This window comes from Zingiber officinale, chromosome 11B (assembly GCF_018446385.1).
Source record: "Zingiber officinale cultivar Zhangliang chromosome 11B, Zo_v1.1, whole genome shotgun sequence".
NCBI classification, from domain to species: Eukaryota; Viridiplantae; Streptophyta; class Magnoliopsida; order Zingiberales; family Zingiberaceae; genus Zingiber; species Zingiber officinale.
This window is the reverse complement of record NC_056007.1, coordinates 68,374,040-68,401,214: the sequence shown is the minus strand read 5'-3', so window position 1 is coordinate 68,401,214 and position 27,175 is coordinate 68,374,040. Positions and strand designations below refer to the sequence as shown.

General features: G+C 36.4%; 1 protein-coding gene and 2 long non-coding RNA genes across 4 annotated transcripts; 2 read left to right on the top strand and 1 right to left on the bottom strand.

Moving 5' to 3' along the window:
- Nucleotides 1-8,713: 8,713 nt before the first annotated feature.
- Nucleotides 8,714-11,168, bottom strand: LOC122034401. Its single transcript, XR_006126703.1, has 3 exons — nt 10,779-11,168; nt 9,765-9,824; nt 8,714-8,774 (listed from the first exon to the last, which is right to left on the bottom strand). It is a non-coding gene; the product is annotated as an uncharacterized LOC122034401 (long non-coding RNA).
- A 2,593-nt stretch (nt 11,169-13,761) lies between these two features.
- On the top strand, nt 13,762-21,448 carry LOC122034853. 2 transcript variants are annotated; one of them, XR_006126796.1, is made up of 4 exons: nt 13,762-13,928; nt 14,031-14,226; nt 15,392-15,406; nt 21,217-21,448. It is a non-coding gene; the product is annotated as an uncharacterized LOC122034853 (long non-coding RNA). The 2 variants fall into 2 exon arrangements; XR_006126795.1 differs by having other exon boundaries at nt 15,392-15,464.
- Nucleotides 15,473-17,911, top strand: LOC122034852 (zinc finger MYM-type protein 1-like). The gene has a single exon (XM_042594216.1). The coding sequence runs from the start codon at nt 16,385-16,387 to the stop codon at nt 17,369-17,371; it is 987 nt and encodes a 328-aa protein (XP_042450150.1). The 5' UTR covers nt 15,473-16,384; the 3' UTR covers nt 17,372-17,911.
- Nucleotides 21,449-27,175: the final 5,727 nt, after the last annotated feature.

Below are 27,175 nucleotides of genomic sequence, written 5' to 3'. Positions count from 1 at the left end.
CATGGAGCTTGGAGGCACTCTCAAGCGGATAAGCAACGGGCGTTGCGGAGTTTATCAACCCGGCTGACTCGACAGGTTGGAGGCGCCCTCCATGCAGTTGGAGGTGTTAGAGTGTATATTATAAGTCTATCTTTTGTAAACATTTATTTTGAAATAAAAGAATCACATTGGTCAGATGTTTACATTTATGCTAAGTGTAGTTGTTCAATTAATTTATATTGTAGATAACATAGTGTGTGGTGTCACACACAGAAGATCATGTTATCGGTTCTTTATAAATTATAAATAGTAGCTCACGACTAAGATGGAAAGGAACAAACCATTGGAATAGTCGTTGTGTAATTAGGTATTAGTTTATCTTGACTAATAAATTACACTAGCACACTCTGAGTGTATTGAGTAGGATCATTTAAGGTAAGTTCTTTTTATATTGACTTGATAAAAGAACAAGACCTTAGTTATTATGAAAATATGTGCTCTTAATCCTAATATGATGACAAGCACATATATTTAGTATTTATTTCTTTGACTTATCAAAGGGTGAGATTTAGCTCGATAAATCAAAAGGCCCGATAAGTTGGAAAATGATATTACTTATAGAGTGTGTTGTTGATTATAGAAGGAAACTGTGTCATAGAAATCTAGGTTGATAATGTCCCCAAGAGGAGCTCATAAGGATTGTCATGTTAAACCCTGCAGGTGGACTTAGTCCGACATAACAATAAGGTTGAGTGGTACTACTCTTGGACTAAGATATTAATTAAAGAGAGTTGTCAGTAACTCATTTAATTAGTGGGCATTCGACATCTTAAACACAGGGAGACTAACACACTCATAATAAGAAGGAGCCTAAAATGTAATTTAGAATTGGTGCAGTAGTTCAATAATAATTCTTTAGTGGAATAAATTATTATTGATGAAATTAAGTTGTGTGTTCAGGGCGAACACAGGAAGCTTAATTTCATCGGGAGACCAAAACCAATTCCTCCTCTCTGTCCCTATCATAGTCTCTTGTATATAGAGATGTATACCCACCACATACTTACTCCTTACCCAACCCAAGGGGGTCGGCCAAGCTAGCTTGGAGCCCAAGCTAGGGCCGGCCAAGACCAAGAGGTTGAGGCAAGTAGGTGGTCGGCGAATGCTTGGAGCCCAAGCATGGTGTGGTCGGCCACATCATATTAAAAGGTTTTTTATTTTTAAAATCTTTCCTTATGTGGAAGCAATAATTTAAAAGAAGAGTTTGAAAATTAAATATTTCCTTTTATAGTTTTCTACAAAAGATTAAAAGAAAGATTAGATATCTTTCCTTATTTATAGATTGAAAGGAGATTTTAATTTTAGAGAAAACTTTTCTTTTTAGAAATCATCCATATATTTTAATAAGAGAGATTTTAATTTATAAAATTTCCTTTTATAACTTACTATAAAGGGAAAAATTATTAGAGAAATTTTAATTTTAAAATTTTCGAAAACAAATAAGGAAGTTTTAATTTTTTGTTTAAAACTTTCCTTATTTGGAGCAAGGTGATGTGGCCGGCCATAACATGGTCAAAAGGAAAGTTTAATTAATTTTTCCTTAATAACAAAAGGCAGGGAATATAAGGGAATTTTAATAACAATTAAATTTCATTATTTGCCAAGACCAAGGAAATAAAAGAGGGGGTAGAGGTGCCTTCACCACAACAACATCTCTTCTATTCTCCTCTTTTCCTTGGTGTGTGGTCGGCCCTATTCCCTCCTCTTCTTTTCTTCTTTAGTGGCCGGATCATCCTTCTCTTGGAGCTTTTGTTGGTGGCCGATTCTAGCTAGGAGAAGAAGGAGAGAAAGGAGGCTTTGCTCTTGCATCCCTTGGAGCTTGGTGGTGGTGGCCAAACTTCTACATCCTTGGAGGAGTCTTGGTGGCCGAAACTTGGAGAAGAAGGAAGAAGGAGCTTGGTGGTTCTCGTCTCGGAAGATCATTGCCCACACAACATCCAAGATTAGAAGAGGAATACGGTAGAAGATCAAGAGGTTATTTGCTTACAAAGAAAGGTATAACTAGTAATTGTTTTCCGCATCATACTAGTTTTTTCTTCTTTGTATGAATTCCAAACACAAGAGGCTAGTGATTCTAGATTTTCAGATTAGATATTCGAAGTTGTGTTTCTTTTGTTTTGTTTTTCGATCTTGTGATTCGATTGTTCTTTTTAGTTAAACCTAGAGTTATATAAGGAAATTAAATATTAGATTTCTTTGAAAGACTTTGTCCAGGAAGTGGTGGTTGCTCCCATATCCAAGAAGGCCTAGTGCCTCACCATGTTTAACTTGGAAGCCGATTTCTGAAACTAATATTTAATTGAATTTATAACATATGTAGATTTGGATCAATAATGTTAAGCATCGTTTGCGATCCAAATTTAAACTATTAAGAATAGATAAGTTAAATTTGTAATCAATAATGTTAAGTTCCGTTTGTGATTCCGAATTTAATTTCTAAATAACACAATAGGTTATTAGGAAAGGTTTGACACTTGTATAAAATTTTTGTACAGTGGAACCGGTACGATCTTCCTACGACTAACCAACAGGAGGCGCCCTCAACAGGCTATTTAAGCCTGGTTCGAGCAACATCTTATACACAACTTGAAATTGCAACCCTTCTTCTGTGTGCTGCTCAAAGAACGATCCGACAATGTCGTAACTCAACTCCGACAACTAGAAACATTCAATTCTTATTTCTTACATGTTGGTATAATCTTTGCATTGATATTGTACTTCAAAATTGTAATATTTTCTGAAGCTATAGTGATTGCCCATCGAAAGCACTCTTACATGCGGGCCTTGAAGTAGAAGTCGTCATAGACTCTAAATCAAGTAAATCCTTGGTGCTTGTATATTGTTTTTATTTTTTCACTGCGTGCTTTACTCTTAATGAACGTGAAAGCCATGAGCGCTATTCACCCCCCCTCTCTTTAGCACTTTCGATCCTACAAAAACATGACAAAACTAATCGATCTAAGCTAAAAACTAACTATGCTAACAAAGCATTCTAACTAACAAATCACCCTCCCCCCCCTCCTCCCTAACTTCAATCTTTCATTATCCCAATGAAAATCATAAATCTAATATGGAGAAGGTTAAAAGTGAGGGGAGTTACCAAGTAATATGTGCCAAATGTCTGAATTATTCATATTATGAAGTCACCCTCTATCTTACATTCACACTCCTCCTAATCTTTGAATACTACAAAAAGAATATTAGATAATAATAAAAACCAAGTAGGGGGTTAGCATTTAATTAAAAATGATAGAAAAACTTGGGTTGTTTTTCAAGAAGAGTTTCTTTATGGTCATAAGCTTGATCCCCTGTCAATCATATAGAGAAGGCTTAAAAGAAGAGAAAAGAAAAGAAAATAAGAAATCTAGATTAACTAAATTTCTAGTCAACTAATGTTAATCAAAATAATACCTAGCAATAACGCTAAAAACTTATTGTCTAACTGCAAGTGCACAGTTATGTTATCAAGTAATAAAATATCAATCTTGATGGATTATTGATTAAGCACTAACTAAGTTAGCAAAGCAAGTTATCTATACAATCTAAATTATGTGCGGTCATGAGAACAAGAAAAGAAAGAGAGAGAGAGAGTTGAGAGAGAAAGAGAGAAAGGTTTAAGAGAAGGTCTAGAGCAAAGATGATCAAGGGAAGATAAGTGGTCCCATTGAATAAGAAACATTTAAACTCAATAGATTCAGCAAAATAATATTTATATATCAAAAGGACTAATTCCTAACCCTTAGAATCCGGAGATCTACTCCATAGAGAAGGAAATACAATCAAGAGATAAAGAAAATAGCAATCTACAACTCAATAAATGAAATAGAGAGAAGAGAATGATTATCATTGCGATGTCGATGTCTTTGGAAGTATTTTTTAGCTCTGATGGTGGATGGATCATCTTAATGGATGAAGATGACTACTATAGGATTTCCCCTAGAGAGAAAAATCCTCTCCCAAGGAAGGGGGCGGAGCCCACGTGGTCCAAGATAACCCTGATAAAGGTTTCTTTGACCTTTTATATCTGCCCCCAAATTGTCTAAATTTGCCAAATTTGTTAGGTTCTGCCAAAACTGATTTTTCACCCTTTAGACCGAGTTTTCTTGGGTTAGACCTTGAAGTAAACTTGTAGAACTTGAGATTATCATTTTAATTGGTTGTATGACTCGTGGTTCAAATTGAGACGAAAGTTATAATTGTTTGAAGTTTGATTTATAGTTTAGGCCGGAGACTGACACTGTCGGTCCCACTGACACGGCCTGGCCGTGATTAACACTAGAATATAGCTAGAATTGACATGGTCATGCCCACTGGCACATTCGAGCCTTAGTGGAATTCGTTGGCTCCATTTTAACACTATTTTATGCTTGATTTCTTTCGTATGAATATGCTTGTGTCATGAGATATGGCCAGAGTATATTCCTTGATTAAAACTTCATTTTGATGATCTTTTGAATGTCTTTTTCTTCCTGAATACATCATGTGTTGGCTTGATGATGAGGCATGACTAGTCAGTGTTGAGCTTTTTTCTACCTCATTCTTTATCTTTCTTGGCCATAGGAGCATGCCCATGTCATGGGACATAGCTAGAGTGTACTCCTTGCTCCAACTTCACATTCAAAGGTATTGGTGCAATCATCCTCGGGTCAATGTTGACTCGGGTTAGTTCGAGCTTAAGTTTTGATGTTTAACAATATGTGAGAGAGAAGTCAAGTAGGTCAAGGGATGACCGAATACTTATATGAAAAAGTCATAACTAGAGGTTAGAGAACAAAAAGTCTAAACTGGAGGTTAGATAATGGGAAGTCCTAACTGGAGGTTAGACAGTAGGAAGTCCTAGTGGGGCTAGGCAGTGGAAGACCTAGCTGGGAACTAGATAATGAAAGTCCTAGCGGGGCTAGACAGTTGAAGACCTAGTTGAAAACTACGTAAACCTAGTTGGGAATTAGATTAAGTCCAAAGCGGGTCATCTGGGAGCTGAAGACTTGGCGGTTAGAAGTCCAATATAAAGTTGGTATGTAATGAGGAAGTTTCGATATAGCAAATTTCTGAAGGACATAACTTTTGACTCAGATATTAGAACGAGGTAATTTTTGTTGTGAAACAAAGCTCGTTTAGAGATCTATATTTGTCAAACTTAGGTATCAGTCAACTGATAGGTTTGATTAATCGACTGATGGTTTTAGCAGTTGAACAGAAGCAAGTCGATTTAATTGCTAGACTCAACTGATGAAATCAGTCGACTGATGGTTTTTATCAATCGACTGGTGACCTTAGAAAGAGAATAGAAGAGAGTGAGACTCGCGTGCTCCATTCAACTGGTGTAGGATATCAATCGACTTATATCTAATTGAAGAGCATATAAGCGAGTGAGACTCGCGTGCTCCATTTGACTATTATGATCAGTAGATTGATGTTTTTCATTAGTTGACTAATATTCAAATTGAGACAAAATCAAATAAGTTTTAAAAGAATCTGTTGGGGTTGCAAAGTTACAAACATTGTTGATAACCATGATTTTAGCTATATTATTTTGAATCATAATGCATGTTTTTATTGGTTTATTTATAGTTAATCTCAAATTAGCATCATATCTCAATTTGCATTTGATTTTGGACCTAATTACAAATTAACTAATTTTCATGGTATTTGGTGCTAATATTTGATTCTTATTTTGTAGGCATCAAAAGGGTCATGGACCCGATCAGATCAGGCTGCATTTAAGCTCAAATCAAGGGCTAATCAAGTCGATCAAGCCTCAGAGCATTATAGGTCGTTCATCCAAGATTGAACAGATCTTAGCCATCCGTTGAAGATCCGGCTCATCCAACCTAATGAGGGATATATCTGAGCCATAGATGAGGATCCAGAGGTTTTGATCCAGATCTGAAGACATCACAACCGTTGATCAAGCCAGAAACAACATGGACCATCCGATTAGATCTGAGGAGTTTAAAAGGCTTCGCGTGAGAAGCTACAGTTGGGCTCGGTCGCGATTTTATTCTACAGTGCTTCTTCTTCTTCCTCGCAGTGTCGAGTTCCCATTCCATCATTCCAGATCCGCGAGCTTGAGTTCTTCATCGCCGACGATCATCCAGCTACCGACGTTCATCTCCCAGTGATCAGATTATGGCGAAGGGCGTTTCCCAGACCGTGAGCTTGAGTTTCTGATTCACAGTCCGTGATCCAGGCAGAGGGCAATTTCCATGTTCTGCGATCTTCACTAGCCACCGGAGCTCGAAGAGTGTTTCCTAGAAGCTCCGGAATTCATTCCATCTTCACTTCGTCTGCTGCATTCGCGCCGATCTGATCAATTGGCCGAGTAACGTAAGATTCCAGAATTCAGCTACTGATTTCGAGTGATGTGAGTGTTACCTGATCTGTGAGCCCGAAGGGTGTTTCTCAGAGGCTATGATCAAAAGGAGGCACTAGCTGAGAGCTTTGTTCATCACCGGTGGTCTCCCGAAGAGTATTTCTCAGAGGAGGGTCTGTTTTTGGCAGAATGAAGAAGATTTGTTCCGGTTTTGGTTTGAGGAATGCTATAGGTTTAGTTTTTATTATCTTTGTCTTAGATTCATTCTTGAACTCGCTCAGATCTGATGATCTGATTTCGTAGATCTACAATTTAGTTTTGATTTCTTAGCTTGATCATCTTATTCCTTTGAATTCCCGAAACCAATCTCTTATTCTAGTTACTGAATTTGTTGCAGTCTACTTTCGGTATACACATTTACATTCTTAGTTGAATTAAGTCCATTTCTACATCAAAATCATTTTATCTCAACCTTTGATCTTTGTGCTGTGATTGAATTTAAGTATGGAATACTTTACTTGATGAATGGATTGTTTGCCTCTGTCCAATGAAGTTGTGGATGAATTTTGAAATTAATTGATAAATTGAATTGTGATCTATAATAAGATGTTGATTCAGTTCTTATGAGAGAGTCTGAGCTTTTGAGTTTATGGGTCATTGAGATGGAGAGTTGAAGAGAAGTAATTGATACATTTGATTAGATAAAGCATTAGCGTTTGAATTTAATTGTTGTTACTAGATGAAATTAAAGGGAATCATGTTAGATGAGCTTAGCCTCTCTTGTCTCTATTCTTGATTTTATTAGATGAGATTAGTTTGAATTGTGAGTTTAATGGAAGTGCTTAGTTGACTTTGTAAATGTAATAATTCAATTTGAATCAGTTCTAGAATTCACACATCTACTAGTTAACCTTGGAAAAATACGACTCGGGACTCGTTGCTACAACACTTGTTTTAATTTTAATGAGTTTCCAATCTTTATTGATTTGATGCGCCTTGTGACATACAAAAAGGTCGACACCAAATTTTGGCGCCGTTGCCGGGGAGCAACTAACTAGTAGTGTGTGTTAATTTTAGATTGTTTATTTTGGATTTGATTGATTTTATTTGTTAGCATGTTGATTGATTTGATTGCTTATTCTTTTTGTATTTTCATGTTGGTTTGTTCTTGAATTATTAAGTACTTTTACTGTTCATATTTTCATGTGTATGAAACTTTATGCTCTTGAGTCTTCTAATCTTGAGTTTTAGTGTTGTAGTGTAAAGAACAAGAGATTTCTTTAGCATGAATCCATATTTTCAGAATTTTGGAAGTGGAATGGAAAATCAGTACTTTCAGCCTGAGTATTAATATTACCCATACATGGATCAACAAAATAGGTATGAATCATTTCAAAATGGTTTTAATTCTAATTGGGTGGATAATTCATGTTTCAGGTATGAAAGTGCACAAGGATCATTTATTGAGCCATATCCTACCTACCAGAGTTCATATGGGTTCCAAGAAGTTTCAACAAATTTTATGCCACAACCTTTTCAACAAAACGATCCTCAGATGGATGAGTCAACATGGAAACTCAAGAAGATCATGCAACAAATGAGTGAGCATCAAAAGCAACAAATCTCAAGGATACAGAACCCTACAGTTACAGTTAGATCAAATTGTATCATCCATCAATCAGCTGTAAGCACAAAATTCCAGTGGAGAGATGGAAAGTAACGATTCTGTCAGGCCTGACCCTACTCCCATTACTTCGCATGATTTTTCTAGTATTTTTTGTGATAATGATGTAATTATGCAAATTTCTGATCATAATGATTTTGTTGTTGAAGATGTTGTTAGTGAATCAGGTTCTGAATATGTTTTTGAAGATGATTTAAGTGTAGGGGAATGCTTACTGGAAGCATTACCTCAAGAATCACAAAGAATTGAAGATGTAACTAAATTGTCACGCCCCAGAGGAGTCCCTGTCCGAAGAAATTTCGGCAACATCTCCCCTGTACGGGTGACAATCTGAAGCATTACTACATACAAAATATACCTCAGCCACACTCGGCTGAAATATATATACAAAATGAAATAAACACAACCACGCAGTTTATAGCATCAGCCCACTCGGCTGGAACAAAATAAATACAACCACGCAGTTTAACAAGCCTACACGGCTGAACGTAAACACACAGCAGCGGAAGACATAAAACGATACGAACGTAAAACCAACAACGACACTAACAAAAATATCTGTCATCACAGACTTGACCCAAAATTCACATCGACTTATTGAAAAATAGAATACACAAAATCAATATACCACCCCAAACGATAACAAAACTTAAACGAAAACTATCCTCGAGTGTGACGTAGGACCCAGGACTGGCAGCCGACATTTCTCCAAGCATCCATGACTCATCTACCTGTTACCTGGTGAAAGAAAATCATTTTGTGGGGTGGTGAGTATTAGAACTCAGCGGGTAAGGAAAGAGATAGTGCATGAACATGTAAGTAGAGAGTGTCAACAGTATACAATGTCATAAGAGAAATAGCAGATACTACAATAGAACCAAAATAAATGCTCATACCTGAAACCATATCCTAGGCTAGGTATAGTAGGTCAGAACTGATACTAATCTGCTACAATACTGCTCATACTACAGAGGTAATAAGCAAGGTATATACAAATTTTCAATGACTAAACATCTACAATGAGAATATATCTCAACATAAGTAAGCATATCAGCATATGTGAACAACAACAGTAAGCAATAACAGCATATATAGACAACAACAACCAAAGAAAATATAATAACAGCGTATGCACGGATGGTCACTCCCGCCCACCTCTCCGCACCATGACCCCTGTATGATCGAGAGGACGGGTCAGTGACAGATTGTTCACCACTCTAGCTACCACTCACACGAGTGGCCGAGGGGACAGTTGCATAGTAGCTGACTAGCTACATCTGCGACGGGGTCCTTGCTGCTCGTACTCCAGCTACCACTCACACGAGTGGCCGAGTGCGACACGACAGGACAAGCGGCATCAACTCCAGCTACCACTCTCACGAGTGGCCGAGGATACGGCATGCATGCAATGACATGATGCGAACAATGCAACAGTCATCATATATATATATAAGCAGAAACAGGTATGCTACATGAAGCCAACATGCTCAATATCGTACATAAATAAGCAACAGTCAAAACATACAAACATGGTATCTAGTATCTGCTACTGATCATGGACAACAATAAGAGACTGTATGGATATAAAAATGAGTAACTCAAAGGTTTTAAGTGGAAGTATCAAGCATAGGAAAAATTTCGAGTGGAGTCAAGGTAAAGCAGTTCTTATCCAAAATAGCTCATGCACTAAGTTCGAAGAACTAGAGAATCAAAGTAAGAAGTACCCACCTCTAAATGTAGTCTGAATCCAACGTCACCTTTGTCTCAACACCAGCATCGATCCCAGTCCTGCGTCAACGTATCAATTCTTTTAACCATATTCGTATGAATTTAAATAGTCAAACCAATATCCAAAATAGGTAAACAACCCTAGCTCATGATCACTCTCTGCTATTCCCCTTACTGATCTACTCAAAACCAATCCCAAACCTTATTTTATGCCCTCAATTCACACAATTCCCAGCTTTACCTAACCACCATTAGGAATCCCAAACATGAATTTATTCCCTAACTACAAACGAAACGAATACATATTACAATTATTGCATCCCTTTAACAAAACCTAGAGAAATAATTGAAATCATGCCAAACTATTCATACTAATGATGGAAACCGAAACCCCAAAACCATCATCAATTAAGCATAGAATTGCGCAACGAGATTCTAAATTCAGAATTCAAATTTAACTAGCTACCACACCTCAAGAATAAATTTCCAATAATCAGATGTACTCCACACAACTCCCACACTAAAATTTCGGACCAAACAACTCAAGAAACCAAGATCGCAACAGCACTACATCATCACAAAGAATCAAATCACATAGAAAACTCACAACCTATCTGAAACCTTTGTGAGCCGAAAAGGAAATCAACCAAAACCAAGCTTCACTTATCTATCCAGAATTTAGGAATGGTAGGAGAAACAAGAGCCTTTTCAATTCAAAGCCATGGAATTGCATTAGAGTTCACTGCATCAGTTTCCCAAATTCCGTAGCTATTCAAGAAACAAAGCAACATCGTATAGAATCTGAACCCAATCCCTACTCAAATCGTCAAGGAAAAGCCAAACTAAACCACTTCCAATCGTAAACACCAAAATCCATTGAAAAATCTCAAGAGGAAACACAGAACAAAGCAAGATCAAGGAAGGAAAAACAAACTTGAATCGGGACACATTCAATCAATCGGGCAATAGAAAACCCTAGGTTCCAAATCCTTACCCCACTAACCTCATACCTACCTATTAGAGAGTACTTGTCGGATCCGTTGGGGGCACAGAGCGGAGGGAAAAGGATCAGCGGCTATGCTTTGTGAGGTCTCGCGAGAGGGGGATCGATTGGTGCCCGCACGAGGGAGAGAAGACGATTACCGGCCGCTTCGGTGCTCGCGCAAGGAGAGGGAAGATCTGATGTCCGCTCGTGGCCGAAAGATGCTGGTGGAGCTAGGGTTCGTTGGGGTCGGCATCGAGTAGAGGTGGTCGACGCGTCTGTGGTGCTCGTGTGAGAGGAAGAGAGGGCGTCGGCGTCCGGATGCTCGCGGGAGGAAGAGGGATGGTGGCGCGTCGGCTTAGGGCACGGGAGAGGAGCTCGGCGCTGGAAGGGGAAAGAGGAGGTGTCGGGTAGGTTATGAGGGTTGGAGAGATTTTATAACAAATACTTAGGTTTAGTGCAATTAAACCCTAAGTTGATTTCCTTAATCAACTCCTACTTCCGGGTATTTCTAATAGGCTTTTATCTGCCCCATTAGTGCATCCCCTCTAAATACATCATACGAGCTCCAATTAAATCCCAGAAAATTTCTAAAATTTCTAAAAATTCCAATAAAATTATTTGTCAAATAACCCTATTTTTAATTATTATTTTGTTGTCATATTTTACATTCTCCCTCACTAATAAAAATTTGGTCCCCAAATTTACTACTCAACTTAGGGACTCCTCATCCGAGGGTAACAACCAAACAACACACCCGTATACTAGTCCATCATAATATTATGATCGAATCCTTAACCGAAAAGGATGCTTCTGTGGGTTATGGACTTATCTTGCTTCCACTGTGCCACTCTGATATTCTGCCTTCACTTGTTGACACACAGAGAATCAGACTTCAAAGTTCACAATATCGTCCTCTGCATTTTCCCTTTCCATAATTGATATATATACAGGGAGCCTAAGACCTATGAAAGAGTACGTCGATCTCCTACTGATCAGGCTAATAAGAATAAGTCAGTCCTCTACTAACCAAACCAATGCGAGTAAATCTATACTCTATACATCGGGTCCATAAAATATCTAGGGCACTGTAAACCTAAATAGCAATATCGAGGACTTCTCATGTACGTATAACAAACATACCCAAAAATAATATCACTGGCACAAAGTCTGTAATCTAATCTTCAACTAAAATCACCAACTCCATAAATATCAAAGCATTATACTCTTTAAGTTACCATCAACATCGAAGACTAAATAATAGACCATCAAATCTAATATCCACTAATAGGTCATCAAAAGACAACATATCACCATTCCTGATCTAGCCAATGACTGACATCACAAATTATACATGGTATAAACACATGGTACAAATAACTAAATAAGCACACATGGTATAGACAACTAACCAAGTACTAATAAATATGTATGATAACAATTTACAAACATACCTCCTATGGCTTGGAGATGTCCTGTCACTGCCTGATCCCAAAATTCGAAAATCACATCGAGTAACCAAATTACAAGGGAAAATAAAACAACCAAACTACTAAAAAAAATAGGCATCATAAAACTTCACTCTGATATCACTAAATTAGTATCAGATTAACTCAAAAATCATAAATCGAAACAAGATCGAAATCTGAAACACATAAAACCTATCATTTTACAGTATGTGGTATACTATTATTATACATTTCAGTTGTTACTTTGACTAGTTGTTTATACCACATGTGACATGTTGGGTCCGCCATTGCTTAGGTCCTTCAAACCTTAGTATAGATCACTGAATATAGACTTGTAGAATTTCCCTATCATACCATCAGTGTTACTAGTTCTCCTATTACCAGTTGGGGAGTGGATAGTATTTTCTAAATGTCGTGTTATTTCGATTAATAGAGAACCAATTGACCTTTGTTAACGTTGATCAATAGAGCATCGATTTACTCGATTTCATGGAAATTTCAACCGTTGGATTATTGGTGTTTTTGAAGTTGAGTTTAATGAAGTGATTGGGTAAAGGCATAGATAGGCAGATTATTGGGACGTGACTTGTTTACTTGAAAAGGTTCGAGCCAATCTGTACCTTTTTGTCACCTTGTGATAACAATTAAATTACCTGCAAGTAAAATTTCTATGTATATTTTACAAGATTCATAGTACTTTTTGGTTGAGTATTTGTTATAACACGTGAAAGGGCACCTGATGGTGTAATTATGAAGGTTGTAGTTCTGGTTCTGTAGAGTTTCTGAAGTCTTTGCAAAGTTTCTGGTGGGTTGGATTCGAACAATACCTGTCTTGATGTTCCTTTTGTTTCTGAAAGTTATGGGCATTGCTAGGATTAGGATTAGCTTGTGATGAATTTTGTTTTACTACCTGTTGGTATTGCCGAAAATCTAGATGTGTGATCATTCGTGGTTTAGGGTTGAATGATAGATGGGTTTAGTGCTACATGTTGGCATTTAGATTCACAGATAAGCTTTTCCAGTAGGACAAGTTGGGAAGGTTGGGTTTGTACTTTGATCTTGCTGGAATTAAAGTTGATGGAATTGTTGGAATTATGAGCACCGATTAGTACTACTAGAATATTCATTATGAAATATTTATGCTTGCTGAATCTTGTGATAGATTAGTAAATGTTGAAAATCTAGTGTACAGGTTTATGTATGCCCGAATTTGTCGGGAACAATTTTGCATTTGCTGGAATTTTTATAATAGTTTAGGTAGGGCTGGAACTTCCCCATGATCACTTGTGTATTGCTGGGTTTTTTCGTGACCAGGACATTGTTATTATGTTTAAGCTTAGATTGTTATGAGAGGTGTTCTAATTCGTTGTGCTCATGGTTTGACATAGGTGTAAAATGTATAAGTTTAGAGATGTTCATTTGGACCAAGCCCGGCCCCGGAGGAGGGCAAACCTGGGCGATGGCCCTGGGCCTCGATTTTGAGGGGGCCCAAAAATTTTATTTTTTTAATGTTATGTTTAAGTGAAGGAATGAAAATTAGGGCAAAACTTACCTTGCCGATGGAAAAGTCGCAGGCCTGTAGCAACTCGCCGCGACGATATCACGCCACCTCCCGCCTGCGCCTACGGCCTACGAGAAGGACTCAAGATGTCTTCTCCTCCCTGTCGCATCTCTTCTTCTTGCTCACGGCTCCACTCTTCAACGGTTATCTCTGTGAGACTGTGATTATGATGTCGCATCTCTTCTCTTCTTCTTCTACTTTCGCATCTCATCTCTGTCACTTCTCACGAATTTTTTACCGTTATTTTTCCACAGAGATGATGATAAATATAGCCCATGGAATGGAATTAGAATTTTCATTGTGATTTGTGAATTTGAGCTTTGGTTGTCTTGTCTATTGATCACTGTGCTTCCTCCGTTCCTCGCCGGCGTCGCTGCCGGAAAACGCTCGTCCGCATCCTCGAATGCTCGCTTCCCTCTGAAACATCTAGTGTTTCAATTTATAGTTTAGGTATGCTAAATTGCTATTTGCTAACTTACCCTAGTTTCACTTTCAATGGTTTCTAAATTCTAATTTCTGTTGGCATTGTCATTGGCGTGTGGTTTGATGATATCTTCCTAGTTCCCATAAAACCCCTCAAGACCTGCTTCCACCAAAATCCAAATGAATGAATGATTCTTCTCATCTATAGATTTCAAGTATGCAGCACTTGAAGAATTGTTATTTGCCTATTTCTTAATAATTTTACTAATTAGTTTCAATTTGATAATGATTTAATTAGTCATCTATGATCTATGGAAAATTTAATTGTTTGCTGTAGCATGTGTTTGCTATTTTCTATGTAGTTATTTTTATGAAAAAAGATTATTGTTGTAGGAGAGACCTCTCGTAATGTGCCACCTTTCTTTAAATGATGCAGATTTTTTAAATCATAAACTTGACAAGCTTAATCAGGGGCTTCAAATTGGTAGGATGCATTTTGTAAATCTAGTTAGTGGATACGTGAATTCACGGGAATAAACTAAAGATAGCTGCTTGAAATAGGAATTTTGCCTTGTGTTATTGTTTATAATAAAATGCATCCTTTTTTTAAGATTTATCTAATGCGTACCAGTATCATCTGTATTCTCTTGGTTTTGTTTGTATGGTTGGTGCAATTGGATATTTGGATATCATACCAATTTAATGATGTGGTATACTAAAATCAAAATGAAAAAAATAACCAGCTGCAGTTCCAAGCCTTTGATGCTATTAGTTACTTTTGTTTGTAAACTTATTAAATAAACAAGTTTTGATGCTATTTAATTTAATCCTCTATCCACCCACAAAGAAGAGGATCATCAACTGTCCAACTGAATCTTCTCAAAAAGCTCAGTGCAATTGATTTATTAATAATGAAGAAATTATTTCTTAGCTGTTATTAAGAACTTGAATTGTAAGTTTCTGACTTCCATAAAAATTGTAGCATGTGTTTATAACTCCAAATTGTTTAAAGTCTTAAGGCGCAAATTGATTTGTAAATCTGCTTGCATCACGGAGACCATGGATTGATGGAAAGATAACCAATAGGCTAAGATTATAACTTGTGTTGTTATAATTAATATTGTTGTTTCTTTAAGTATCATAATTTCACTAATTAGTTTTAATTTGATAATGATTTGATTTTTTTTAACAGGTGTTGTCAGATGAGGTGCTTAACTTAACGACCTAGGATATTTCCATTAATATTGAAAACTATCATATTTCAGGTGCTATTATTCCTTTACTAGTGAAATAATTTGAATTATCTATTTTTTTTGTAATTGTTGTAGTTTTATACATTATAATATGTTGCCTAAAAAACATCTTTCCGGATGTGAGAAAAGGAAAAAAAAAAGAAAAAACTAGAACAATTGACTGAATCACAAAGAGGTGCTATTAATAAATTCTTTATTAAAAGTTCTCATGGAAATCCACAAAATTCAACTATGACTGTGAATGATGTAGATGAGTGTCATGAGATTCATGATGCTAACGAAGAAAGGGAAAATTTGAGTGAGCATGAAAATATTTTAAATAGGGTAGATAATGAGAATATTGACATTGATGAACAATTTATTTCTTCACTTGATATATATGATGCAAGAAATTGGGATAATCTTGATAACAATGCACGTGATATTTTAGTTGAAAAAGGGCCTATGAGAGAAATGAATATTGTATATCCTTTGGACGACACTTCTAGGCATTTTTCTTGTGCTCATTATTCTAGACATTTAAGCAATGGAGAAATAAGAGACCGAAAGTGGTTGGTTTACAGTAAATATGTGGATAAAGTTTATTGTTTTTGTTGCAAGTTGTTTAAATCTGAAAACAATAGAAGTTCACTAGCAAAGGATGATTTAGAGATTGGAAACATCTTAGTGAACGACTTAAAGAACATGAAAATACTATTGAACATATAACTAACATGAACACTTGGAATGAATTAAAAATGCGATTAGATAAAAATCTAACAATTGATAAAGACCTACAATGAGAAATTTCCAAAGAAAAAGAGCGTTGGAGACAAGTTATAACAAGAATAATAGCAACTGTAAAATGTCTTTCTAAACGTTGTTTGGATTTTCGAGGATCTAATGAAAAACTTTATCAAGACAATAATGGAAATTTTTTGGGGTTGATTGAAATGATTGCTGAATTTGATTATGTGATGCAAGATCATATTAGACGTATTCAAAGTAATGAAATTCATTATCATTACCTAGGTCATAAAATTCAGAATGAGTTAATTTCTATTTTAGCTAACAATGTTAAAAGTGTTGTCATTAATAAAATTAAAGAAGCAAAATATTTTTCAATAATTCTTGATTGTACCCCAGATATAAGTCATCAAGAACAAATGACTTGTATAGTACGATGTATTAATATGTCAGGTAATAAAGTGAAAATAGAGGAGTACTTTTTAGAGTTTCTAAAAGTAGATGATACATCAGGTTTAGGACTTTTTAACGAATTACAAAATGTGTTAAAATCACTGGATCTTAGTATTGAAAATATTAGAGGTCAAGGTTATGATAATGGTTCCAATATGAAAGGAAAACACCAAGGAGTTCAAAAGAGGTTACTTGAAATAAATCCAAGAGCCTTGTATATGCCATGTGCTTGTCATAGTCTTAATCTAACTCTTAGTGATATGGCACATTCTTGTGTTAAAGCTGTTTCTTTTTTTGGAATAGTGCAGCGCATATATACATTATTTTCAAGTTCTCCTAAGAGATGGAAAATTTTACTTAATAATGTGAAGGGATTAATCGTCAAATCTTTGTCGAATACTCGTTGGGAAAGTCGTATTAAAAGTGTTCAAGCTATTAGATTTCAAATTGTGGAAGTGAGAGCAGCTTTACTTGAATTAAATAATATTTGTGATGATGCAAAGTCAATAAGTGAAGCTGAAAGTTTAGCTAATTCAATCGAAAAATTTGAATTTTTACTTGGTATAGTCATTTGGTATGATATCTTATTTGCTATAAACATGGCGAGTAAGAAATTACAATCAAAATCTATGTGCATGGACTCTGCCATGAAACAATTAGAAGGTGTAATCTCATTTTTTGAAAAGTATAGGAATGATGGTGTAATCTCATTATTATGCTGCAAGTTTGACTATTGCTAAGAGTCTTGCATTAGATATGAATATAGAGCCAATATTTACAACAAAGCGTCGTATTTTTAGGAAAAGACAATTTAATGAAAGAGAAGATGATGAAGTTTCACTATCATTAGAAGAGTCTTTTAGAATTGATTATTTTATTGTTGTTGTGGACATGACAATTGCTTCTTTAAAATGTAGATTCGAGCAAATGAAAACCTTTGAAAATATATTTGGCTTTTTATTTGATTCAAAAACATTAAGAACTTTGAATGATGATGAATTAAGAAAATATTGTGTCAATTTAAAATCTACTCTAACTCATGACAACTCATCAGATGTTGAGTTAGATGATTTATTTACTGAATTAAAAATATTACAAACGACTTTACCAAATATGATAATGTCTGCAATTGATATTCTTGAATTTGTTCAAAGTGTAGATTGTTATCCAAATGTTGCAATTGCTTATAGAATTTTATTGACTATGCCTGTTACAGTAGCATCGGCTGAAAGGAGTTTTTCAAAATTAAAATTATTAAAAATATATATGAGATCATCAATGTCTCAAAAAAGATTAAATGGATTGACAATTTTATGTATTGAGAAAGATATCTTAGAAATTCTTGAAACTAATAATATTATAGAAGATTTTGTAAATAGAAATGCTAAAAGAAGTTATTATAGATAAATTATGTATTATTAGAAATTTATTTGGGGTCTCATCTTATTATTTCGCCCAGGGCCTTTTCAATCGAAGGACCGGGGCTGATTTGGACTAGCATTATGATGTTCGTTTAGGCTTAGATTAATTTGGTTCATGTATAAGAATATGGTTCAGCTGTACAACAGATATGTATGGGTAACCACAGTTAGGTTATTATGGTTAATTTATGTTTTAGTATAAGTATTAATGCATGCAACCAAAAGAGCAAACTGCATAATGCCAATGCATTTGGAAGTGCCACGAGTGACATGGCAATGCTTTGGCAGCCCTGATATGCAACTTGTTAAAAAAAGAGTTCCAAATTAGTTTTGTCTTGGCAATCTTATTCTCTAGCTCAGGACTCTTAATATCTGAATAACACTTAAATAAGCTTTGGTGGATCACCTTGGTGGTATACAAGCTAAGATAAAAGAATTAACGTAGGATTAAAATTCATATACCGATCTTGGCGCACCATGTAATGTACCTAGGCGTGCTGAATGATCATACTGTTACGTCGAGATGCTAAAACTCCATCATTGAATGATATATTAAACCTTACAACTCCACATCGTCTTTCTCAATGTACCTCTTGTCTTTCTTTGTCAATCAACTTTGTTTCTTCCTTTCTACCTTGGATCCACAGTTGGCTAGACAGCAAGTTGGAAGCAGCGGAAGCAAGGTGAACTCATAACCCACAGAGTTATCTCTTGCGGTTGGAGATTTTGATCTAATATTAGAATGAGTTAGTATATGAGTATGTTACTTAGTTGTTACCCTTAAATGAGGATCCTTGGGTTGAACAATAAATTTGGGGACCAAATTTTTATTAATGGGGGAGAATGTAAAATACGGTGCCCAAATAATAATTAAAAAATAGGGTTATTTGACAAATAATCTTATTGGAATTTTTAGGAATTTTTAGGGATTTTTCTGGAATTAATTGGAGCTCGTATAGTGTAGTTTAAGGGGATGGATCTATTGGGCTTGGAGAAAGTCTGTTTGGAATATCAATTTATATGGGAGTTGATTGAATTAATAAGCCTAAGTTTTCTATTAAAACCTAGGTTTCTTATTCTCCCTAATCTCCTTGCGCCGAATCCCTCCCCTCCCCGTGTCCCAGCTCCTACATCGCCAAAACCCATCTTCTTCCCCGAGCCACCTCGCGACGCCGCCACCGCTGCACCTCCCTCTCCTCCACCAAGGGTTGGCGGCTTCATCCTTCATCGCCGTTGGACGTCCGACCCTCTCTTCTCCTCTCCCTCTCACGGCACCGAAAACCTGCTTCACCTCACCAAGCCGACTTCCTTTCCCTTCCCCGTGCCCTGAGCCCAACGCCGACTTCTCCCGATCTTCTCTCCTCCTCGCGCGCGAGCACCGCAACTGCCGACGATTTTCTTCGTTCCCTCATGCGGGCATCAATTGATCTCCCTCTCTCGAGATCTCAAATACCACAGCCGCCGATCCTACTTTCTCCAAGCTGGTGCCCTAGCGTTGTTGCTGTTCATCTACCACGGTCCTGACCATGGGCCACTGCCGATTGATTTCATCTAGATTTCCTTCTCCAAGTAGCAAAAGATCAGTTTAAGGTAAGATCTGAATAGTACTTGGATATTAGAGTGATTTTTCTATCTCGATATTAGATTGGATGTGTGAATTAGAATGTTGGAAATGAAGGGGCAGCAGCTTCATTGTAATTTTAGTTATGACGTTCAAACAACAAGGGGTTTCTGACATGTGGCTGATTCAGGAGCAAACATATTTGGGTAAGTTTGGAAGAAATTCTCGTATAAACTCAATTGAATTTAGTTGTACAATAGTTGGGTTTTATCCTAATTCGATTTTGTGAGTGATTGATTTATTTAGTTGCATGGTCAACTTTGGGATCATTGAATTGTTGTGGATGAATTAGGTGTGTATTGATCTTAGAAGATGACTATGATTAAATTGATTAACTCATGAGTGAGATTGAAGTGAAGAAATGGTGGATTGGGTTAGACCTAATTGAATTAATAAATTAGGTTAATTATTTCGATTAGGATTTTCCTAAATAGGTTCGGGATTTTATTTAGCTATTTGCTATATATGTAATTAGCTAAATACATATTGTGATCACAGGACTTGGGACGAGCGTCTCGACGTGAGACTACTTGACGCGATCTACGTATAAAGGCGGGTACTTCTTGCTTTGTTTTCTTTTAGTACTTTGACCTTAATGCATGAATTATTTTGGATAAGGACTGTTTATCTTGACTCCACTCTTACTTTCCTGCGCTTGATACTTCCACGCAATCTTTGAGAAATTCGTTCCATATCTATACAGTCTCTTGTTGTTGTCTATGATCAGTAGCAGATACTAGATACCATGTTTGTATATTTTGACTGTTGCTTATTTATGTACGATATTGAGCATGCTGGCTTCATGTAGCATACTTGTTTCTACTTATATTGGTATGATGACTGTTGCAATTGTTCGCATCATGTCATTGCATGCATGCCGCATCCTCGGCCACTCGAGAGAGTGGTAGCTAGAGTTGATGCCGCTTGTCCTGTCGTGCCACACTCGGTCACTCGTGTGAGTGGTAGCTGGAGTACGAGCAGCAAGGACCCCGTCGCAGATATAGCTAGTTAGCTACTATGCAACTGTCCCCTCGGCCACTCGTGTGAGTGGTAGCTGGAGTGGTGTACAGTCTGTCACTGACCCGGCCTCTCGACCATACAGGGGTCATGGTGCAGAGAGGTGGGCGGGAGTGACCATCCGTGCATACGCTATTATTATATTTGTTATGGCTGCTGCTGTTTATATATGTTGTTATTGCTTACTTACTGCTGTGGTTCGCATATGTTGATATGCTTGTGTTGAGATATATTCTCGTTGTCGATGTTTAGTCATTGGAAATTTGTATATACCTTGCTTATTACCTCTGTAGTTATGAGCAGTACTGTAGCAGATTAGTACCAGTTCTAACCTACTATACCTAGCCTAGGATATGGTTTTAGGTATGAGCATTTGTTTTGATTCTATTTTAGTATCTGTTATTTCCTCTTATGAGACTATATACTTTTGGCACTTTCTATCTGTATATTATGTTTATGCACTATCTTATCTTTACCCACTGAGTTCCAATACTCACCACCCCACAAAATGGTTTTCTTTCGCCAGGTAACAGGTAGATGAGTCTTGGATGCTTGGAGAGATGTCGGCTGCCAGTCCTGGGTCCTGCGTTTTATCGGTTTTATTTCCTCTTTACTTGTATTTTGAGCATACAACGATGTTAGTATTGTATGAATTGGTCTGTGTTTGATTCAAGGTGTTTTTGCTTTTCGTGATCTTGTGATTGTGTAAGCTTAATTAGCTAGTAATCTTTAGTGGTGGATTATGAGTTTTCTCTTCATTTTTCCGCTGCGCTTATATTCTAACTGTGTGGGCTGTGATTTAATTGCGTGGTTGTGTTTATTTCGTATATATTCCAGCCGCATGTGGCTGATGTATATTTTGTATGTAGTAATGCTTCAGATTTTCACCCGTACAGGGAAGATGCTGTCGGATTTTTGTCTGGCCAGGACTCCTCTGGGGTGTGACAATCTGCACTACAAGCTTAATTAAAATCTGCACTATAAGCCTACATAAAAATCTACACTATAAGCTTAATTAAAATCTGCACTATAGGCTTAATTAAAATCTGCAGTATAAGCCTACATAAAAATCTACACTATAAGCTTAATTAAAATCTGCACTATAGGCTTAATTAAAAATCTGCACTATAAGCACTTCTCATGCTTCGAATTCGAGAAGAACAAAGGTCCAAAACTACCCCTACTGCAGGTGAGAAGCACTTACCTTTGCGTTCTTGGGCTTACAACCGGAAAGAAAACTTCTAGGGTTTGCGGGAATTGCAAGCTTCGACCCCTCCTTCGTGCTCACGGTTTCCCCTTGACGAGAGGATCACAACCATGTGAAGATCTCCCGGAAATCTCCCTTGGCCGGCCGCCGGAGAGGAACCCTAGATCCCCCCCCTTTTTCCTTCGCCCAAATAGGAGACGCTGTGCCGTTGGGAGAGAAAAGGAGAGGAGAGGTTTAGGTTTTGGAAAATAATCCCTAAGTTCTCCCTTTTTATAACTTAATATTTCTGTTAACTATCTTAAATAAATTTTGCTACATTTTCTAAACAGAACCGCCTGCTTGACCACTTGGTTAGCCAGATTTGCTTAAGGCTTGGTTCGGCCGGAGGTTGCAGGTTCGAATCTCGGTTAATTTTCTTTATTTTTTGCAACTTGTTTCTTTTGGTAAAAATACCAAACGAACTCCAAAAATTGCATAAAAATACTCTAAAAATTTCTAAAATTTTTCTAAAGCATTTCTAAATATTTTTAAGTACTATTAGGACTCGAAATGAGGAAATTTGGGTTGTTACAATTCCCTATACCTTATAAAAAGTTCGTCCTCGAACTTAGAACAATTCTGGATATTTCTGCCTCATGTTGTTCCTCACACAAGAACTTTTATCTAGCTTAAGCACATATAAATAAATACTTCTAAAGATTTCTCTTTACTGTAAAAAAAGAAAAGCATACTAAAAAGAATTTAAGTACTTTCTTACTTGAAGACGGCAAGGCTGGTGCTGATGTGTGATGCTGGAGAATAGGAACTGCTCTGATACCAACTTGTAACACCCCACCCTCCTCACTACTGGACTGTGAGGGCGGAGCGCTACTGGACTACTAACTTTACTTAACTATCCTTGTTCACATGTTGATAGACATTCCTAAAACTCTCGGAGAACTCAAAACATACAATTAACTAGCAGCGGAAGACTAAATGACTCATCTAATACATTCTTAATAAATGACAATCTTAATAAATTCTTATGCTAGGTCCCAAGGCTTCTATAGTCCAGGCTTCACACATCCATCCGCACCTCCTTGTCACCTTCCTTTGCTATAACTTTTCTTTTCCTTTATCTGCAGTAAGAGGAAATGCAACTATAAGCAAAATTGCTTAGTAAGCGCCATCTAACTCACAAAACTCGAATATGCATGTAACTGGAAGAAATCTAAAACTGAATGCTCAGAAAGAAATACTACTCATACTCATCTAACAGCAAAGGAAACAAAGCATACTGGAATGCTAAACATGTAAAGCAAATCTAAACAAACATGCTAGCATAAAAGAAAACTAAACTTGCTGGATTTTAAACTTATGTGAAGCTTGTTTTACTTGTTTAAAAACTTATACTTTAATACTTCAAAATAATAATCAACTTCTCTTGGGCCCAACAACTTTACTTGCTATGCGCGCATCCCTAACTAGACCCGAGGTAGCTAGTCCCGAATCTAGTAGAGTTTACTATTGTAAAGCCCGACCCATTTGGCGGCCCATTTGGCGACTCTCGGGTCGTCGGCCGTCGACCGTCGACCATCGATCGTGCCGTTACTACTAGGTTATCTAAACCTAGGGACGACTATGGGAGCCCAACCCAAGGACAACTGAGAGTCCAGTACAGTGCCACTGATAAAAGTAAACTACTTGTTATCTTTTAATACTTCTAATATATAATGCCTCGGCATTTTAACAAGCACCTTGTGTGCCACAAATTTCTAAAGTCTTGACTTTGGGATCTACTTAAGGTCTTGACCTTTTTCTTTCTTTTCTTTATCTTTCTTATACTTGTTAATAATTCTAATAAAAGAATGCTGCTTTAAAAACTGAAATGTTTAAACAAATTCTAACTTTGAAATGCATAAACAAAAATCTGCATACTATGCTAATCAAAATTCTGCATACTATACTAATCAAGATTCTGCATTCTATGCTACCCTATTTCCGCATACTATGCAAATATAAATTCTGCACTATAATACTTAACCAAACTGCACTATAATCTTTTTCTTTAAAATCTGCACTATAAACTTACATAAAAATATGCACTATAAGCTTAATTAAAATCTACACTATAGGCTTAATTAAAATCTGTACTATAAAAATCTGCACTATAAGCTTAATTAAAAATCTGCACTATAAGCTTAATTAAAATCTGCACTATAGGCTTAATTAGAATATGCACTATAAGCTTAATTAAAATCTGCACTATAAGCTTACATAAAAATCTGCATTATAAGCTTAATTAAAATCTGCACTATAAGACTACATAAAAATATGCACTATAAGCTTAATTAAAAATCTGCACTATAGGCTTAATTAAAAATCTACACTACAAGCTTAATTAAAATCTGCACTATAAGCCTACATAAAAATCTGCACTATAAGCTTAATTAAAATCTGCACTATAGGCTTAATTAAAATCTGCAGTATAAGCCTACATAAAAATCTGCACTATAAGCTTAATTAAAATCTGCACTATAGGCTTAATTAAAAATCTGCACTATAAGCACTTCTCATGCTTCGAATTCGAGAAGAACAAAGGTCCGAAACTACCCCTACTGCAGGTGAGCAGCACTTACCTTTGCGTTCTTGGGCTTACAACCAGAAAGAAAACTTCTAGGGTTTGCGGGAATTGCAAGCTTCGACCCCTCCTTCGTGCTCACGGTTTCCCCTTGACGAGAGGATCACAACCATGTGAAGATCTCCCGAAAATCTCCCTTGGCCGGCCGCCAGAGAGGAACCCTAGATCCCCCCTTTTTTCCTTCGCCCAAATAGGAGACGCTGTGCCGTCGGGAGAGAAAAGGAGAGGAGAGGTTTAGGTTTTGGAAAATAATCCCTAAGTTCTCCCTTTTTATAACTTAATATTTCTGTTAACTATCTTAAATAAATTCGCTACCTTTTCTAAACAGACAAATCCAACATCAACTTATCCCTTTTATAATCCAATATTCTGTTAACTATCTTAAATAAATTCGCTAGCTTTTCTAAATAGACAAATCCAACATCAACTTATCCCTTTTATAATCCAATATTCTGTTAACTATTTTAAATAAATTTTGCTACCTTTTCTAAACAGAACCACCTGCTTGACCACTTGGTTAGCTGGATTTGCTTAAGGCTTGGTTCGGCCGGAGGTTGCAGGTTCGAATCTCGGCTAATTTTCTTTATTTTTTTACAACTTGTTTCTTTTGATAAAAATACCAAACGAACACCAAAAATTACATTAAAATACTCTAAAAATTTCTAAAATTCTCTAGAATTTTTCTAAAGTATTTCTAAATATTTTTAAGTACTATTAGGACTCGAAATGAGGAAATTTGGGTTGTTACAAAGTGTAGGGACTTGTGCTATGGAGCCAAGCACCCAAGAATCACTACATGAGGATGTACATTCACCAGAACAAGAGCTTGAGCCATATCTTAATGAAGAGGAGGTAACAATCACCACTCCAGGTACCTTTCAAAATGACAAGGTGAGTCTTATTTGTGATTCATCAGAAAATTTAATTGAGGTACCAATTGTTGACTTTATTAGTTGTGATTCATTGATTGATATATTTTCTACCCACACTAATGTTCTCCTATTTTCTTTTTATCCCTTATGTGAGTGGAAGGGATTGTATTTTAATGATGTTGTAGGAGAATACAAGCTTCCAGAGTGGATGCTTGAACTGAATCGCCTCAGACCTCCAGAAAGAATTTGCAATGGAAAAATGATTAATAAGAAGAATTTTAGTGGAACAACGATTACACCTCTACCGGTGTGGATTTTGTTGCTAAATCTTCTTCGACCGCCGGAATTAAAGGGGAGTTGGTTCTAATTTAGTTTTTTTTTGCATTTTAATTCTTGCTTTGTTAATAAATTCTTTTTGAACGACTTTCTTTAGTTCATACTTTAAATTTGCATTTTGTTTTCACTTTGTTTTCACACTTTGCATTTTTGTCTAGTATATATAGCATTTCAATTGGAATAAGATTCTTCATGGGAATTTTCTAAGTGATATCTCTAAGATGGTAAAAGCTTCTTAAATTTGATCATCAATTTTAAGTCATTTGACATGATTGGATGTTTTTCTTACATGATATTGGTTAATTTGGTGGTGGATTCCAATTTGATCAATTGAGCATGATTGCATAAAAATTACCTAGAGAGGACCACCTTAAGCCTAAACACTATTTTATCTTTGTGTGGCATGCACTCATAGCAAATTAAACTCTAGAACTTGCTTAGCTTCTTTTCAAAGTCACAATAGCATATGTATGCATGGAAATGAGGGATATTTATCATTCTTATTTGCTCATAACTTCCCATTTCTTTCTCCATAATTTTCTTGAAACATTCTCATCTAGCATTTTAATCCTTGATTATCTTTGCTTGTCATTCTTTCATTGAGAGTTTTGGTTGAAGTCTTGATGAGTTAGAATACTAAGATGGAGAAAAGTTTTAAGTGTGGGGGATTACATATGCTCAAAGTTCATGGAGATTAGGAGTTTTGAGATCAATATGCTAGATTGAATGTGCTAAGTACAATGCAGGATAAGAGGCTAACAATTCAGTTGAGAGGCACAATTTGGTTGGTTTGTTGGAATGATACATTAATGGAAATTTTACAGAAACAGAAAAAAACTGGAAATCAATGAGTCTGATTTCTGAAATCAGACTTCTTGTGATGAGATATGGATTGAGAAGGCTGAGGTTACTGATTCCCAGGGTTTGCTCGACAAATGAATCAATTTAGTTGTTTGTCATTTTCATACGAGAGTAAAAATCGAAGCTGCAGATTTTGGGAAGAGCAGGATGTTAGGTTACTCTTCTCGGTTCCTTGTGTGTAAACTCTGAAAATTTTCAGAAATCAAAATGTTTCTGTATCTAAACAATTTATTGCAAGTGCATGGTGTTTTCTTTGATGATCACCATTACAATACAGGCCATGGCAGTACTGAAGCAACAACTTATAGATACAGGCACCAATTGTGGGAAAATCTGAATTATTGATGCTGGAATAGAATGCATTTCTGAACTTTGAAGTGCAGAATTCAGTTTTAGCAATAAGAATGTAATTGTTAAGATGTTAAGATGACAAGTTCATTGACAGAAAAGAGTGCAGAGAAATGGAAGTCATAGAAACTGATTTCTGGAAACAGATTCTGTTTTTGAAGCTATGTATTAATGACTTTTTCAAAACTTGTTGCATGCCAAATGTTGTTCCAGTATTTGTCCATTGAACAACTGAGCTTCA